The sequence below is a fragment of the Rasamsonia byssochlamydoides genome (genome assembly GCF_041956645.1).
Source record: "Rasamsonia byssochlamydoides strain NRRL 3658 unplaced genomic scaffold VTN77scaffold_7, whole genome shotgun sequence".
In the NCBI taxonomy this organism is placed as follows: Eukaryota; Fungi; Ascomycota; class Eurotiomycetes; order Eurotiales; family Trichocomaceae; genus Rasamsonia; species Rasamsonia byssochlamydoides.
Window position 1 is genome coordinate 442,185 of NW_027192390.1, and position 14,805 is coordinate 456,989.

General features: G+C 50.5%; 5 protein-coding genes across 5 annotated transcripts; 3 read left to right on the forward strand and 2 right to left on the reverse strand.

Annotated features, from left to right (window-relative positions):
- Positions 1-460: 460 nt before the first annotated feature.
- VTN77DRAFT_8278 (uncharacterized protein) lies at positions 461-1,549 on the reverse strand (the record flags this gene model as incomplete). The annotated part of the gene is made up of 2 exons (XM_069424758.1): positions 461-1,455; positions 1,525-1,549. 2 exons carry the CDS (start codon positions 1,547-1,549, stop codon positions 461-463), a joined length of 1,020 nt encoding a protein of 339 aa, XP_069281040.1.
- A 694-nt stretch (positions 1,550-2,243) lies between these two features.
- VTN77DRAFT_8279 (uncharacterized protein) lies at positions 2,244-4,747 on the forward strand (the record flags this gene model as incomplete). The annotated part of the gene is made up of 4 exons (XM_069424759.1): positions 2,244-2,360; positions 2,413-2,465; positions 2,525-2,739; positions 2,793-4,747. 4 exons carry the CDS (start codon positions 2,244-2,246, stop codon positions 4,745-4,747), a joined length of 2,340 nt encoding a protein of 779 aa, XP_069281041.1.
- Positions 4,748-6,618: 1,871 nt separating this feature from the next.
- VTN77DRAFT_8280 (uncharacterized protein) lies at positions 6,619-8,782 on the reverse strand (the record flags this gene model as incomplete). Its single annotated transcript, XM_069424761.1, has 6 exons — positions 6,619-7,252; positions 7,335-7,501; positions 7,556-7,813; positions 7,864-8,289; positions 8,340-8,377; positions 8,431-8,782. The coding sequence occupies 6 exons, from the start codon at positions 8,780-8,782 to the stop codon at positions 6,619-6,621; spliced, it is 1,875 nt and encodes a 624-aa protein (XP_069281042.1).
- A 770-nt stretch (positions 8,783-9,552) lies between these two features.
- On the forward strand, positions 9,553-10,698 carry VTN77DRAFT_8281 (uncharacterized protein; the record flags this gene model as incomplete). Its single annotated transcript, XM_069424762.1, has 3 exons — positions 9,553-9,859; positions 9,912-10,089; positions 10,143-10,698. 3 exons carry the CDS (start codon positions 9,553-9,555, stop codon positions 10,696-10,698), a joined length of 1,041 nt encoding a protein of 346 aa, XP_069281043.1.
- A 1,523-nt stretch (positions 10,699-12,221) lies between these two features.
- Positions 12,222-14,310, forward strand: VTN77DRAFT_8282 (uncharacterized protein; the record flags this gene model as incomplete). Its single annotated transcript, XM_069424763.1, has 3 exons — positions 12,222-12,821; positions 12,877-13,031; positions 13,095-14,310. The coding sequence occupies 3 exons, from the start codon at positions 12,222-12,224 to the stop codon at positions 14,308-14,310; spliced, it is 1,971 nt and encodes a 656-aa protein (XP_069281044.1).
- Positions 14,311-14,805: the final 495 nt, after the last annotated feature.

Sequence of the window (14,805 nt, forward strand, 5' to 3'; positions counted from 1 at the left end):
TTGGCGCAGGCCAGGGTTTGATTACCAAAAGGATCACGACATGTCACGATTTGATATCTGATTTGATTCCACTTTCAAGTTGATGTCCCTCCTGTCCTGTCTTCCTTCTCCTCACCTCCTTTAACGTTGTTTGCGTTTTCTCCAATTCAGCTCTAAGGTGCTTTTCTGGGTCTATAGGATTTTTTCAAGAAGCAAGAGTAAGGACAAAAAAACCAAAAAGTACGGAGTATCTTGTCGGAAGCCAGTATTTTGTATCTAGTTCGTTGACTTTAAATTAAAATGTCGGATATTCCTTTTATAAATCTGAATCCTCAATGGCTGAATCAGATTGATTGGAATCAGCTACAATGACAAACTAAGTGAGCCTCGAGGTGTTTTTGGAACCGAAGCGCCTGTTCGCCCCCAAAGAAAAACCCCGCCGTAAATGAGAAAGAAACCACAGATCTAATTAAAATGATAATCATGCCTGGGAAGGCTGTCTTGCTGTATTTGTGGCAGTCTCCCCCACGCCCTGGAAGAGGCTTTTCTTGATCTCGGCCGCCATGAGACCGCTGACTTCTTCCGCCACGATCCGTTGTCCGTCCCGGACAACTTTGTCTAATTGCTGGTCCTTGTTGGTGGAGAAGCCGCCTCGAGTACTGCTTCCCTCGATCCCCCGTGCCGCTCGCTTAACCTTCTGGCTCAAGTCCATCATCTGCTTGCTTCCGTAGTCGCGGGTGGTGAACAACGGGCTCTGGCTGAGCGTCGCCACCCAGTATTTGTTCCACAGAAGGGAGAGAAGGTGGGAATCGAGCGTGCTCTTGAAATGGGACACCTCAAGAGCGTAGTATTGTGACGCATGGGCCCCAAAGTCCTCCACTTTGTTCAGAGGGATGCTCTGATACTCGTCATCCTCGTGATCCTCCTTCGGAGGGGTGTAGTCCTTGGGGAATGTCCGGAAAGCGCCAATCTCGACTTTTCCAGCCGATATCGTACGGTCGGGATCGATGACCACTGCGACGAAGGGGTCGCTCATCTGCTGCATATCCTGCGTCGAGACGTCGATGCCAGACAGCCAACACCCGTACCCCGGATGGCTGTGGTACCATCCCACCGCATTCTCCATCCTCCCCGACTCGCGACACGCCTGCAGGTATGACACCATGTACTCGTTGGCCTCGTCTTGGGCGTTCACCCGAGTTTCTGTGCCTTCGACAGGCAGCCGGAAAGCGTCGGTGACGACAAAGGTCTCCGCAGCGATGTAGCCCTGCATCAGACCCATGACTTCTAGGGATCCTCCCGACCGCGCATGCATGACCATCTTGAGGAGAGCGACTGCTGAGATACGGACGGACTTGAAGTAATGGGGGTCCTTGGCCCATGGTCTGGCGGCCACGAGGGCCTTGTGGGCCTCTTCGTCGTATCGGTAGAGAGCATCTCGTTGGGGATCCACGAGCTGGATGGTATTCTCAAATTCTAGTCGTGACCAACCGTCAGTAAATCTGATCAGTTTTATTGCTTCTGAATACGTGGGGAAGGACTGACCCCAGGCCTGCTGCGCAGCCTGCATGATGACTGACTATCGGAGCTCCGCACGAGCTTGCTCCTCGAGGTAAAAGAGAAGTTACGACAAGGAGAGATCGCAAAGATGTCTCATCTATCTTGAATGAAGATGAAGCAAACACAGAGCCAGCTCTGGGGAGGACGAGTTTAGTTATGGAATTGGAGGGGGTATCAGATAAGAGCTGTTCATATGTATCAATTAAATTAGACTGCGGAGGAGCTTTCGCGGGGTTCGTCAAGATGTTGGACACCCTGAGGCTTGACGGCTCCGAAGGCGGTGTGGACAATGTTGGCAGAATACGAGGCGGTGAGGCTCGTTGCCGGGGCGACGCGTGACCCTGACCAGCGGGCGAATCGAATGTTGGCGCTTAGCCAGAAGCGTCGTGTGTACATTCTTACTTACATCTCGACCTTCCCGAGCTCAGGCAGGCAGTCAGACGATCACATCTCCCGTCGACCCCATATCTACACTTTTTTTTTTCACAAGTCTCACTCTTGGCCATTGTGGAGTGCATCGCGCCCTCCAGATGGAATTGGATTCTCGGCGCTGAAACTTGCACTGCATTTCACCCCTTCGTTTGCGTTAATCCGCTCGTTTTGATCGCCAACACGGTGACGCGCTGCCGTTGCAGCCTCAGACCGCACGGTGTCTACCTAATTGTGACGGCTGTTTGATCGCTGGTCCAGCGCACACCTTCGCCATGACAGTCGATACAAGCTACCTGACCACACAGGTCAACTCTATCGTCAGCCAGCTACACGGCATTTTCGACGACATCGGGATCCCTGACCATGAACGGGAGTCGAGAGAGGCAGAGGTGCGTGTTTATCTTCCCGAGTTCATGTAATAGTGACTAACTAGTCTTCCAGCTCTTTGCGGCTCTGTCGGAGACATTGAACAACCACCTACAGATGGTTAATGAGTGAGTGCGATGCCTGGGAACCACTGTCGTAATGCTGTTTACTGAATTTTTGTCTGCAGTGAGAAGAACCAAATGGTGGAAGAAGCACAGCGTCTCATCAAAACGATAAAGCAAATGGAAGCATCGCTAGATGATGAGAAGGCAAACGGGCAGTTCGAACTCGATGATGAAGATTTACAAGTGACTTTCCCCTTGAATCGCTGTCTGAGCTTTTTGAAGGAGAAATACACCACCGTCAGCAAGTTGCATCGCGAGCGCTTTGAGCAGGTCAGAAGTCAGTAGAATCGCAGCCTATCCCGTATTTCTACCCGGACTAACGAGTCGCAGAGCTTGTGGAAGCTTTGGAGTCCTATTCATCTCACCTGGAGCCTTCCTTCGTGAAGATCGCTCTTCCTCCCACTGCGCCGGGATCGTCTGTTCCACCAAGCTTCGATCTCTCTCCGAATTATGTTACCGCGTTGGATAACGAATTTACGAGGGTTTATGAAGAATACAATCGACGTGTCTCTCTTGTAAAGACAATGTCCGAAGAAATCATCAAGCTGTGGGCCGAACTCGGAACGCCGCAGGCACAAACCGATTCGTCCATTGTGAGATATTACCGAGACGCACCGGAACAACTCGGTCTCCATGAATCAGACTTGGCGAGTCTGAGGGAGAAGCGCGACAGGCTGCTTGACGAGAAGAAGAGTCGTGAACGGAAGCTGAAAGATCTGAGAACAGCCGTGGAAAACTTGTGGGACCGCCTCGGAGTCGATGAACGCGACCAGAAAGCCTTCCTTGCGGCGAATCGTGGTTGCGGTTTGAGGACGATCAACGAATTCGAAGAGGAGCTCGCGCGGCTGACTGAACTGAAGAGGCAGAATCTGCATCTCTTTGTTGAGGATGCTCGATGCCGGCTGCAGGAGCTATGGGATAGTCTCTATTACTCCGAAGAGGAGATGCTAGATTTCACCCCTGCGTTCTCAGATGTCTACAGTGACGCTCTGCTAGAAGCACATGAGGCAGAGATTGCGCGGTTAGAGGCTCTCCGGGAGCAGCGTGCTCCAACCCTTGAACTCATCGCGAAACACATGTCTCTCATTCAGGATCGTGAGGCTCTTGTGGCCTCAAGCCAAGACGCTTCTCGCTTGATGTCTCGTGGTAACAAGGGAGAGAAACGTGACCCAGGCAAACTGCTTAGGGAGGAAAAGATGAGGAAGAGGATTGCGAAAGAGCTACCAAAGGTTGAAGCTGAGCTAAGAAAGGCCCTGGAGAAATGGGAGGACGAGTACGGACGACCATTCCTGGTCCATGGCGAGAGATATCTCGACCAGCTCACTCCTGTGGCCCCGAAGGCTCCGCCACGGTCGAAGACACCATCCGGACCTCCTCCCAGCTCTAAGCAAAATTCCAGCAAGCAGACTTCTTCTTCAACAACAACAACGCGAGCTGGAAATCAAGGAACAAGAGGCCCGCCTCCTCGCTCGGCTACCAAGACTCCTACAGGGACAGGACCCATCAGACGCAACCCCAATCCTGCCATCTCAGCGGCTGCAGCGAAATCACCATCCAAGATTCCCGCTCGTGTCCCCTTAGCAAATTTGCCTAATGGGAGTAACTCACCCGACCGCCGAGTGCAACCAAATTCCTTTTCCTCAAGTACCATGCGCGGTAAGATACCGCCCCGTGCTCCACCGCCCAAGATGCGTGATTTGGTTGTGGACCAGAACGAGGAAACTCCAACTACAACCTATGGCATGGAACCGCCTCGTTGCGGGAGTGTCATGTCCAGCCGAAGCGTGCGACCCGTTAGCCTGGAGGACGTCTATGACGATCGTAACCAGCGGTCCTACATGAGCAGCTCCGTCATGTCTCGTAGGGCGGACAATACTTCTCACTCTTCTCACTCGTCGTCTCAATCTTTCCATTCTTCGACGACGAGAGAGCGGGGCTATCCTCCAGAGAACCCATATTTGCAACATCAGCCGCCACCCCGTGCGGGAATGAGACAGGTCTCCAGCTCATCAACAGTGCAGACTCGCATGTCGGGTTCGGAGAATTGGGAGACGTATGACGATAATTCGGAGCCGGAGGCCGATGCAACTGACGTTTACTATGCCAAGCTGCGAGCAGCGCATGGCAAGAGATTTGCTACTGAGGAGCCCCAGATCGAGAATCTCGCGGGGAAGAAGATCAAGGGGATCCGGAATGTTGGATCTGAGGAGAGAATGGAACAGGATGGGCAATTGGTGAGGATGGAGGGAAGTGACGGCGGATGGACCGATGATGAGCCGTATTAAGACAGCCCTACTAGACTGTCTCTGTCGGAGTTTCTCTCCGGAGAAATAATAACAATATCCTCATTCGATGAGAACCTACGAACGGCTACGCTCTATGATTCCACGATTGACTATGAATTGTCTGTGGCCGTTGGATTCTGTTCATACTCAGCGCTGACAGTTGAGTTCTTTCCGTCTTCTTCGCCGAGGACCTCGCAAGAAATCGCACCAGGACTGGAAATTTACCATTCTCCGTCGAAGCTGAATTCTGTCATTACGAGTGCTCCATGACCCACCTCTCCACGGGACAATTCGTCGACCCGGTTTATCCTACGCCGTACATTGTTTGCATTGTTTCGGCCGATGTCCACTCCTCCTCTCTACTATCTATCACCTTACCTTTCCCAACAATCTTCTCTCTCTCCAGCACCACCCCTAGCTACATCGATGAGACAATTGTTGGACGTCGTTATCCATTTCATTCTGGATTCTGGATTCTGTTTGGTTCCCGCGTTCTTCTGGTTGGGATTGGCGTTTCTTGGCTTGGATTGGCTTGACTCCCTCCGTATGCTGTTTTCGTCTCTCGGGATAATTAATTGATTGATCCAAGTTATTATATCCTATCGTTTTTTTTCCTTATATTTTTCATGCTAATAGTTGATTTGCGTGCTTACTTGCTGGCGGTAAAAAAGTGGTGGGTAAAGTGGCTTCTCTCTGGATTCAGCGCTGGCGTGATTGATCATGAAATTCAAGTCGCCTTTGGCCCGGCAGGTTTTTGGCATTGAGTGCATTGAGTGCATTGAGTTTTGTATGTTATGTCTGTCTGTCTGTCTGTCTGTCTGTCTGTCTGTCTGTCTGTTATGTGTGTTATGTAGGTATTTTCTTCTCGGGGTCTTATTATTGAGTTAATGATGATATTTCCTCTTCTCTTTATTGTGTTTTGGTTTTATTGTGTGCGTAATGCGTGTATTATTTTTTCCCCCATTCGATAATGTTCTCGAGGTAACGTTAATTGGTTGTTAGTATTAGTGGTATGTACATTATCATCATTATTTATCTTCGGGACTCGAGTTCAAGTCTGGTCAATCCACTCGAGTTCAAGTTAATAGGTCAATTATTATATCAAATTTCAATAACCCAGAGATATTATTGCTATTGCAAGTATTGTCTTGCCCCGCCCCGACTTCGTAGTGGTTAATTCTGCTACCTAACTATACGTAACTTGTTGTTGACGATGATGACGATGATGATGGTACTTAGTGGAGTTATTGACAATCATGTCAGGGCCAGTGTATGTAAATTCTGTAGTGAAGACCGCATGCAGAAAGGCGAATTTTTTTGTCAACGAAGTCGATAAAAACGATTGATTGAATTTCGACTAGAACTAGAACTAGGACTAGAACTCTATACAACTCCTATTATATAGATAGAGAAATGACGATGATTAGAAAAAAAAATCAAGAAGATGGAAAGAAAAATAGGCTGATTTTATAATAATAATAAGCCCAAAAATCCGATGTGGCTGATCAGCTTCCATCTCCTTGAGGTCCTTTGTCTTGGGTAATATTTGCTTGGTTTCATGGGTGAGATCACTAGTAGATAATCAATTTTGCTAACTAACTAGGTAACTTATTGGTGAGGATGGTACTATAGTTATTGTCAGGGCCAATGTATGTACATACATACATACAGGACAGTATATACAACCTGTCACACACAGTGAAGACCGCACGCAGAAAGGGGACAGTTTTTTCTGCTTTTTTTTACCCTTGATATTTATATCATATGATATTGTACAACTGTACAGTACCAAAGAATATGATACATTCTCCTTTTAGAGGGTCCTAACATCATTTAAATGCAGGATCTCTTGCCCTATCTATATCCATCATCTATCGCGGGGCGAGGGAGCCCATCCATGAATGGTCTTCTTTCCCCCCTTGGGATGCATTTCCGCCCTGGGGAGGAATTCTTACTCCTCGAGTCTCAGCAGAGGTCATGGTCAGTTTCCGTGCCTCTTCCAGCCGTCGCACGGACTCGGCCCGCCCCAGGATTTCCATCGTCTCGGGGATCCCTGGTCCAGGGGCTCCTGCGGAAAGGGCCCAGCGGAGGTAGTGGTAGAGTTCCTTCTTGAAGGCTTTGTCTTTGGCGATTTTGGCTGCTTCATCACCATCACCATCACCATCGGTCGGAGATGCCGGGTCGGCGATGGCGCTGGCACCGTCGTAGGAGGAGATGTTGAAGCGGTGCGTCTCCACGTTCCAGTGGCTTTCTGGGACGAGCGACAGAGCTGCGGCTGCGGTGTGCAGTGCTGAGAGGGGCACTGAACTTGAGCTTCCTGGAGCAGAGGACGAGGACTGGCTCTTGCCAGATGCAGCGGGTTCATAGGGAGGACGCTCCAGAGAAGTCGTGAAGAAGGTCTGGTTCCGGGTCAAGAATTCCTCAGGTTTCGTGTACGATTTGGCGTCTGCTCGGAGCAGCGGTGCTACGTAACTGGCGAGAGACCGGCCCTGCAGGATGGAGTCTCTGAGAGATAGTGAGCATGTAATTCCGACAGAGATTACTTCTCCATACTGCAGAATTCAAAGATGATTGGGTGAAGACTCACAATTCATCTTTCGACCACCTCTGCTCTGCAGCCTCGCAAACTCTGTTTACCATTTGTTCGAACTCGGCGCCGCCTTCGGCCACGAAGCGTTGTGCGTGCGCCTTCTGAAGGAACCATAGTTTCTCAAAGGCGACAACCGTATTGCCTTTTGTGATTTTGAGGTTGAACTAGACGAGTTAGGAGATTGTTCAAGCCAAGATCATTTCCATAAGGTATCTTACGATATCTTTCAATTCTTCTAGACTGAACACATCTGACTTCTGGGTATGCGACCAGCCCAGCAAGGCTGCAAAATTGACCAATGCGGCCGGCATGATCCCTTCCACGTCTCTGAAAAATGATATATCGATATCGGCATTGCGCTTACTCAGCTTTTGTCCGTCCTTGTCAACCAGCAGCGGTACATGGACAAACTGCGGAGGAGTCCACTTGAAGGCCTTGTACAAGGCGACGTGCATCGGTGTGGAAGCCATCCATTCCTGAGTTCAGTCAGCATAGCTGTAGTCATCTAGTCCAAGTAGACTCATACAGTGCCCCGGATCACATGAGTGATCCCCATAGTATGATCATCCACGACGTTCGCGAGGTGGTAGGTGGGATAACCGTCAGACTTCATCAGGATCGGATCTTCATAGACTCGATCGATAAAATCCAGGTGTTTCTTTCCACCACCAGCTCGATTGTGCCCAGTCCTCCCATACACAAGGTCATCGAACAGCGGATATCCATCCGCCTTTAACCGAACAACATGGGGTTTTCCATATGCGGCCAACTCCTCTGCATCTCCTCGGGAGAGATCGTTAATACATTTGCGGTCGTATCCAATGGGCAATCCCGCCTGGTTGCGATGTCTTGCCAGCGCGTCAAGACGCTCTGCGCTACAGAAGCAGCGGTATGCATGGCCAGTTGAGATCAAGTGGTCAACGTGAGCCCGATAAATGTGTGTTCTTTCGGACTGATCAAGGTTAGTTTTGAACGATCAAAAAAAAACATACTCTGACTTACCTGTCTATATGGGCCATACGGGCCACCCACATTGGGGCCTTCCAAACAGTTAGCACTTTCAAGTCAACTCCATTGAGGATCAGGATCTCACCTTCATCCCATTGTAGCCCAGCCCATTGAAGATCCTCGTACAAGCGCTCCTCCGCGTCCGGGATTGTTCTTTTCTGGTCTGTATCTTCAATGCGCAGCAAGAACTGCCCTCCGGTTCGCTTGGCCAGTAGATAATTGAACAGCGCCGTCCTCAGAGAGCCGAGATGGAGATAGCCGGTGGGCGAGGGGGCGAAACGCGTCCTGGCAGGCCCATCAGGGAGGAGGTCACCTTTATCCTTCTTGCCGGTGCGGAGGAGCTGCGAAGAATTGCTTGATGCGACAGAGTGATTGGCTCTGCATTGGATGCAAATCCACGACGAACGGTGGAATAAGCGGTAATGGGGGCGTGTCATGTTGACAAATAGATCAGAGCCATTGGGAGAATTGGGAGAAAGTAATGTTTTTGTCCTGCTTGAGCAGAGGTTGTGATTCGAATAATTGAATAGCGAACAATGGACATGGAGGGGATACTCTGATAGATCTGCACGGGCTCCACACGTTGATAATCATTAGCGCCGCTGAAATTTCCCGCCCGGCAGCAATCTAATCAAGGCTTCCTACAAACGCATTCAGTTACAAACACGGTTTTTTCTTTGCTGACTGCTGTCCTTGTGTTGTTTGGTAGATGGTTCTCCATCATATTTTTGATTCTTCCTTACAGCCTTATAAACTTGCGAGATCTCCCGTGCAGGATCCTGCACTTCAACGACGCCGATAAGTACGCTGATGGTCAATCCACATCTAGAATATAATCTGATCGCTAACACTTCTGTCTCTAGTGTCGGATACTGCCCATGTCGACCTCTATGGTATGGAAAGCGGATGAAAATGTTTCAGCAGGATACAAGCTTAACGATGTTTATTGCAGAGGTCCTGGGAATCGAACGCAGCGCGACCAAGGAGGAGATCCGCAAGGCTTACCGCAAGGTATTGACAAAGATTGTTTCTGTCAGTTTTATCTCACAATCACTTATGGCGCATTCAACAGGCAGCTCTAGCCAGCCATCCAGACAAGGTGCCAGAGGCAGAGCGAGCGGCGGCGGAGATCAAATTCAAAGCCGTGCAACAAGCCTACGATATCCTGTACGATGAGGAGAAACGGCATCTGTACGATACACACGGCATGGCCGCGTTTGACGGGTCGGGTAACCCTGGAATGGGTGGCGCTCCCGACTTGGATGATATCTTTGCACAGATGTTTGGCATGGGTGGCCCTGGCGGTATGCCAGGATACGGCCATGGACCTCGCTTCAACAGGCCCAGGAAGAGTCCCAACGAAGAGCAGAAGTACGAAGTCAGTCTTGAGGACCTCTACAAGGGACGAACGGTCAAGTTTGCCAGCACGAAAAACGTCATCTGCAGTCTGTGCAAGGGCAAAGGTGGAAAGGAGAAGGCTACCGCGAAAGAATGCTCTGCCTGTGGTGGACACGGTAAGACTGTCGGCTCGACCTGTGTAGAGCTGTGCTGACTGACACTTCTTAGGATTCAAGGAGGTCTTGACTCGGGTTGGACCGCTTCTGACTCAGTCGACCGTTGCCTGCACCGTTTGTCAAGGGCAGGGCAGCTTTTTCAGTCCGAAGGACAAGTGCAAGAAGTGCAAGGGAGACAAGGTGACAGAGGAGAAGAAGATGCTCGAAATCTATATTCCTCGAGGAGCCCAGTAAGTGGTGGTAGACATGGTGTTGTTGGGTCAGTATGCTGACTCTCATCTAGGGAAGGAGATAAGATCACGTTGGAAGGAGAAGCTGACCAAGTGCCGGGTCAGGAGCCAGGCGATATCGTCTTTCATATCGTCGAGGCTCCGCATCCTGTTTTCCGCCGGGCTGGTGCTGATCTCACCGCGCCGCTTGAGATCACTCTGGCGGAGGCTCTCGCGGGTTTCTCCAGAGTGGTCCTGAAGCATCTCGACGGCCGGGGTATCGAGCTCACTCATCCCAAAAAGCCAGGCGCCGTACTCCGTCCAGGCCAAGTCCTCAAGATCCCCGGAGAAGGGATGCCCCACAAGCGGAGTGATGCGCGGGGCGATCTGTATCTGGTGGTTGAGGTGAAATTCCCGGACGACAAGTGGACGCCTAGTCCCGCTACGCTGGAGAAGCTGAAGGAGATCCTCCCCGGACCGGGTCCTCGGATCGAGGCCGAGACCATCGACGAGGTGGACTACGATCCCAACGCGGATATCGAAGATTTTGGAGCTGGCGATCCTCGAGGCGGCTCTGGATGGGTCGACGAGGACGAAGACGGGGAACCTGCGCAGTGCGCGCCCCAATGAGACACCTATCCATATCTTTTCTTTACCCTAGTAGATACTCTTCTCTCAGTTGGCATTCAACTTTCACTCCTTCTAACTTTCCTGGGTCATTCTTATGGCGTGGATTGGAGTTGGAGTTCTTCCTTTTTCTCAATTGAAAATATTCCTATCACCGTCACCATACCTACCTAGGTATGTACCTACCTGGGGTTCTCCGTGTTCTTTCCATGCGAGAGAACCACACGTCTAGACAAAAATATCCTTTTTATCCCCCTTTGCCCCCCACATCTCCTCTTGAATCTTCATGATGCGATTCATGGTTTTGTTTAACCGTTTAACCCCCGTGCTATTACGATGCTCTGAACGTGACTGTGGATGCGATGCGATGCTATGCTATGCTATGCAATGCCATGATGAGAAAGATACCTGTGTTTGACGCCCATGATGAGTTAGGTAGTTAGTTTCTTCCATAGACTCCTCCCCCCTAAGAACGTCATTATTATTGTTATTGCTATTGTTATTATCTTTGGTTCATAGAACTGCTAATCATCCGAAGAAACATACCCGTATATCGTACAGTAGTCGTAATTGAGGTCTGTCCATAAGGAGTAGGTAGCTTACACGACCTGAGGCCTGAGGTCGGGACTTGACGGTCCTGAAGATCGGTAAACCTGCCTACTATGGTAACAATAATAATATGGATAATGTTATGGAATTAATAATTCGGGCACGAAATTTAATTCGGGTACCCGAAATCTGTCCTAAGTCTAACCTACTCCGTACTCCGTACCTACCTAACCTAACTGTACGGACTACGGAGTAAACGCGGGGTAATAATAATAATTACCCGGTCTTTCTCGGTCCCATCTAAAATTAATTATTAATTATTAATCATCAAATCAAAGCTCCAATTTCCAATTCAACGAACGATACGGGATCCAGATTTCTGGTCCAGGTCCAGATCGAGATCGGAGAAAGTCCGGGAGCCGCCTCACTCGCCTCACGCGCTCACCGAGGTTATTAACTATTTTATCGGCATGGTTTGAGTCAAACGAAACGAACGCATCGGAGTGTTCACCGACGGAGAGCTCCGTACGGAGTACAGTACAGCGCAAGCGCCACAATAATGGGGAATTAATTGAGGATACAGGATTATGACACATGACACCACCCTCAATTGTTCCAGCGCACTTGAATTCTTGAACCTTTTATTTACTAATTCTTTTGGGACAACACCAGCATTGGCTTTCTCAAAAATCTAATAGAAAGTGCTGTTACTAACTAACCATTTGATTGAGGGGGCGCCATGATCCAGGCATAGCTGCATAAGTGTGCTCCTGCTCCGGATTCATATGCGGAGGTTCGTATACGATAAACACTTATCTGGTATTGTCTTAAAATCACCCCCATGCGCATCCCACGTTCTGTGGTGGATACCACACGGGAGCAATTACAATTACAATTACTACAATATTAAGCGTTCGTTCTCCTTCGTCGAACTCCTCATCCGCGAGTGCCTGCCACTACGAGACTCCTGACTCACCATGCCGTGTGAATCGCGAACGTCATGTGAGGGCTGCGCCTGCAAGGGCCGCGAGAACCCCCAGCCCATCAACATCGAGGACTGTGAGAAGGAGTTGCTGGCACTGCGAAAGCGTGCCCAGGAACTGGAGAGCACCTTGGCGGCGCTCAAGGATGGAGGCGCATCGAAGACGTCCTCCTCGTCGCAGGCAGCTCGCAAACTGCGCTCGGAGAGATGGTTTAGCAGTGAAACAAACCCGGCAATGAGTTCCATCTACATCGAACGCTACCTCAATTATGGAGTAACCCGGGAGGAGCTGACGTCCGGCAAGCCCGTCATCGGGATTGCCCAGTCTGGCTCCGACTTGGCTCCGTGCAACAGGTATCATCTGGAACTCGCGAAACGAGTCCGCGAGGGAATTCGGTCCGCTGGGGGCATTGCATTCGAGTTCCCCATGCATCCGATCCAAGAAAGCTCGAGGCGACCTACCGCGTGTCTGGACAGGAACCTGGCGTATCTAGGTCTCGTTGAAATTCTCTACTCCTATCCGTTGGACGGCGTCGTACTCCTGACGGGATGTGATAAGACGACGCCGGCATGCTTGATGGCTGCGGCTACAGTTGTGAGTTTTACCTTGCAGTCCTGCCGCACGAGCTTCCTGTTGACAGTGTTCGCAGAACATTCCAGCAATATGTCTCAATGTCGGTCCGATGATCAACGGTTACGTCAAAAACGAACTGGTCGGCTCCGGAATGGTCGTCTGGAGGGGTCGGGAGCTCTATGCTGCAGGGGAGATCAATCGCGAAGAATTCATCGATCTGGTGTCCAAAGGGTATGACGCAGCTTTCAATCTCCTCAGAGTAACAAGTTTCTAACAAGTTTCTGACTTGCACAGAGCACCGTCAGTAGGTCACTGCAACACCATGGGAACTGCATCAACCATGAACGCACTCGCAGAGGCCCTTGGCATGGCGCTTCCTGGATCCGCTGCTATTCCAGCTCCATACCGCGAGAGAGCACAATGCGCCTACGAGACCGGCCAGCAGATCGTCGAAATGGTGCTGGCTGACAGAAAACCCAGTGACATCATGACCCGCGAGGCCTTCGAGAATGCCATCGTCGTAAACACTGCTATCGGAGGCAGTACAAATGCGCCGATTCACATAAATGCGATTGCTAAGCACATGGGCGTAGACCTAACCGTCGAGGATTGGGACAGGATTGGATTTCATATTCCTCTGCTCCTCAATATGCAGCCGGCGGGAGAATTGCTGGGAGAAGAGTATTTCCGGGCAGGAGGCCTTCCTGCCGTCATGGCCGAGTTGCTCGACGCGGGGAAACTGCATGCCGACGTCCTCACGTGCAACGGCCGGACCGTTGCTGAGAATGTTCGCGGCAAGCATTCATGGGATCGTCGGACGATTCGCGAGTTCCGAAATCCCATCCTCGAGAATGCCGGGTTCCGCCATCTTCGAGGGACTCTCTTCAACTCTGCCATTATGAAGACCTGTGTTATCTCCACCGAATTCCGGCAGAAATTCCTTCAGAACCCTGACGATCCTGACGCATTTGAGGGCGCCGTAGTAGTCTTTGATGGACCGGAAGACTATCACCGGCGAATCGAGGATGATTCGACTCCAATTGACGACAAAACCATTCTGATCATGCGTGGCGCTGGTCCGCTGGGCTATCCAGGTGCAGCGGAAGTTGTGAATATGCACCCTCCCGGGCGTCTATTGAGGGAAGGCGTTCATTCCCTCCCTTGTATCGGGGACGGAAGGCAGTCTGGAACCTCAGGCTCTCCCTCTATCTTGAATGCCAGTCCCGAAGCGGCGGCAGGGGGTAATCTTGCTCTCCTGAAGGATGGCGACAGGATTCGAGTGGATTTGAGAAAGCGCCGTGTCGATATTTTGGTCTCTGAGGAGGAGCTGCAGAGACGGAGAGCGGAGCTGGAGTCTCGAGGAGGCTATGAGATGCCTGAGAGTCAGACTCCATGGCAGGAACTGTTCAGACGAGAGACTGACCAGCTGAGTGAGGGAATGGTGCTGAGAGAAGCAGTCAAGTACCAGCGCGTAGCACAGCGCTGGCCCGAGCCTCGACACAACCATTAGAATTATCTAGTGTACGACTTGAACAGAGGCAGCTTCATCGAGGCTGTTCTGCATGTAACCAGACACGCCAGATTGTTTGTCCTGTACCGTATCAATTCATCCTGCTGTCCAAGTCTAACTCCAAGAGTCTAGACTCGACAGGCGTCTTGTACCGTACCACCTCTCCGTCCTCATGGATGCCTGGAATGGACTTATCGAGATTGAGAATCGTAGAGCAGTCTCAGAGTCTCTAACATATCTGATATGTGGCTGGGTTCGTGTCGGCCTCATCAGTTCTTGGCATTGTTATTACACTCTCGGATCCACCCAGCAAACGGTCGGGACTCTTTCCAAGCTTAGAATCCCGCTGATCTGTCCACGATTCAACACAGCTCAGCCTCCAAAGGCAAAGGCATCAGAAATTGGCGGTGTAAATGACTATAGCCTATGATGCCGTGAACTATCGATTTGTGTCTCATCTCTCAGCTATGCTATCACCACTATTATTAGCAGACT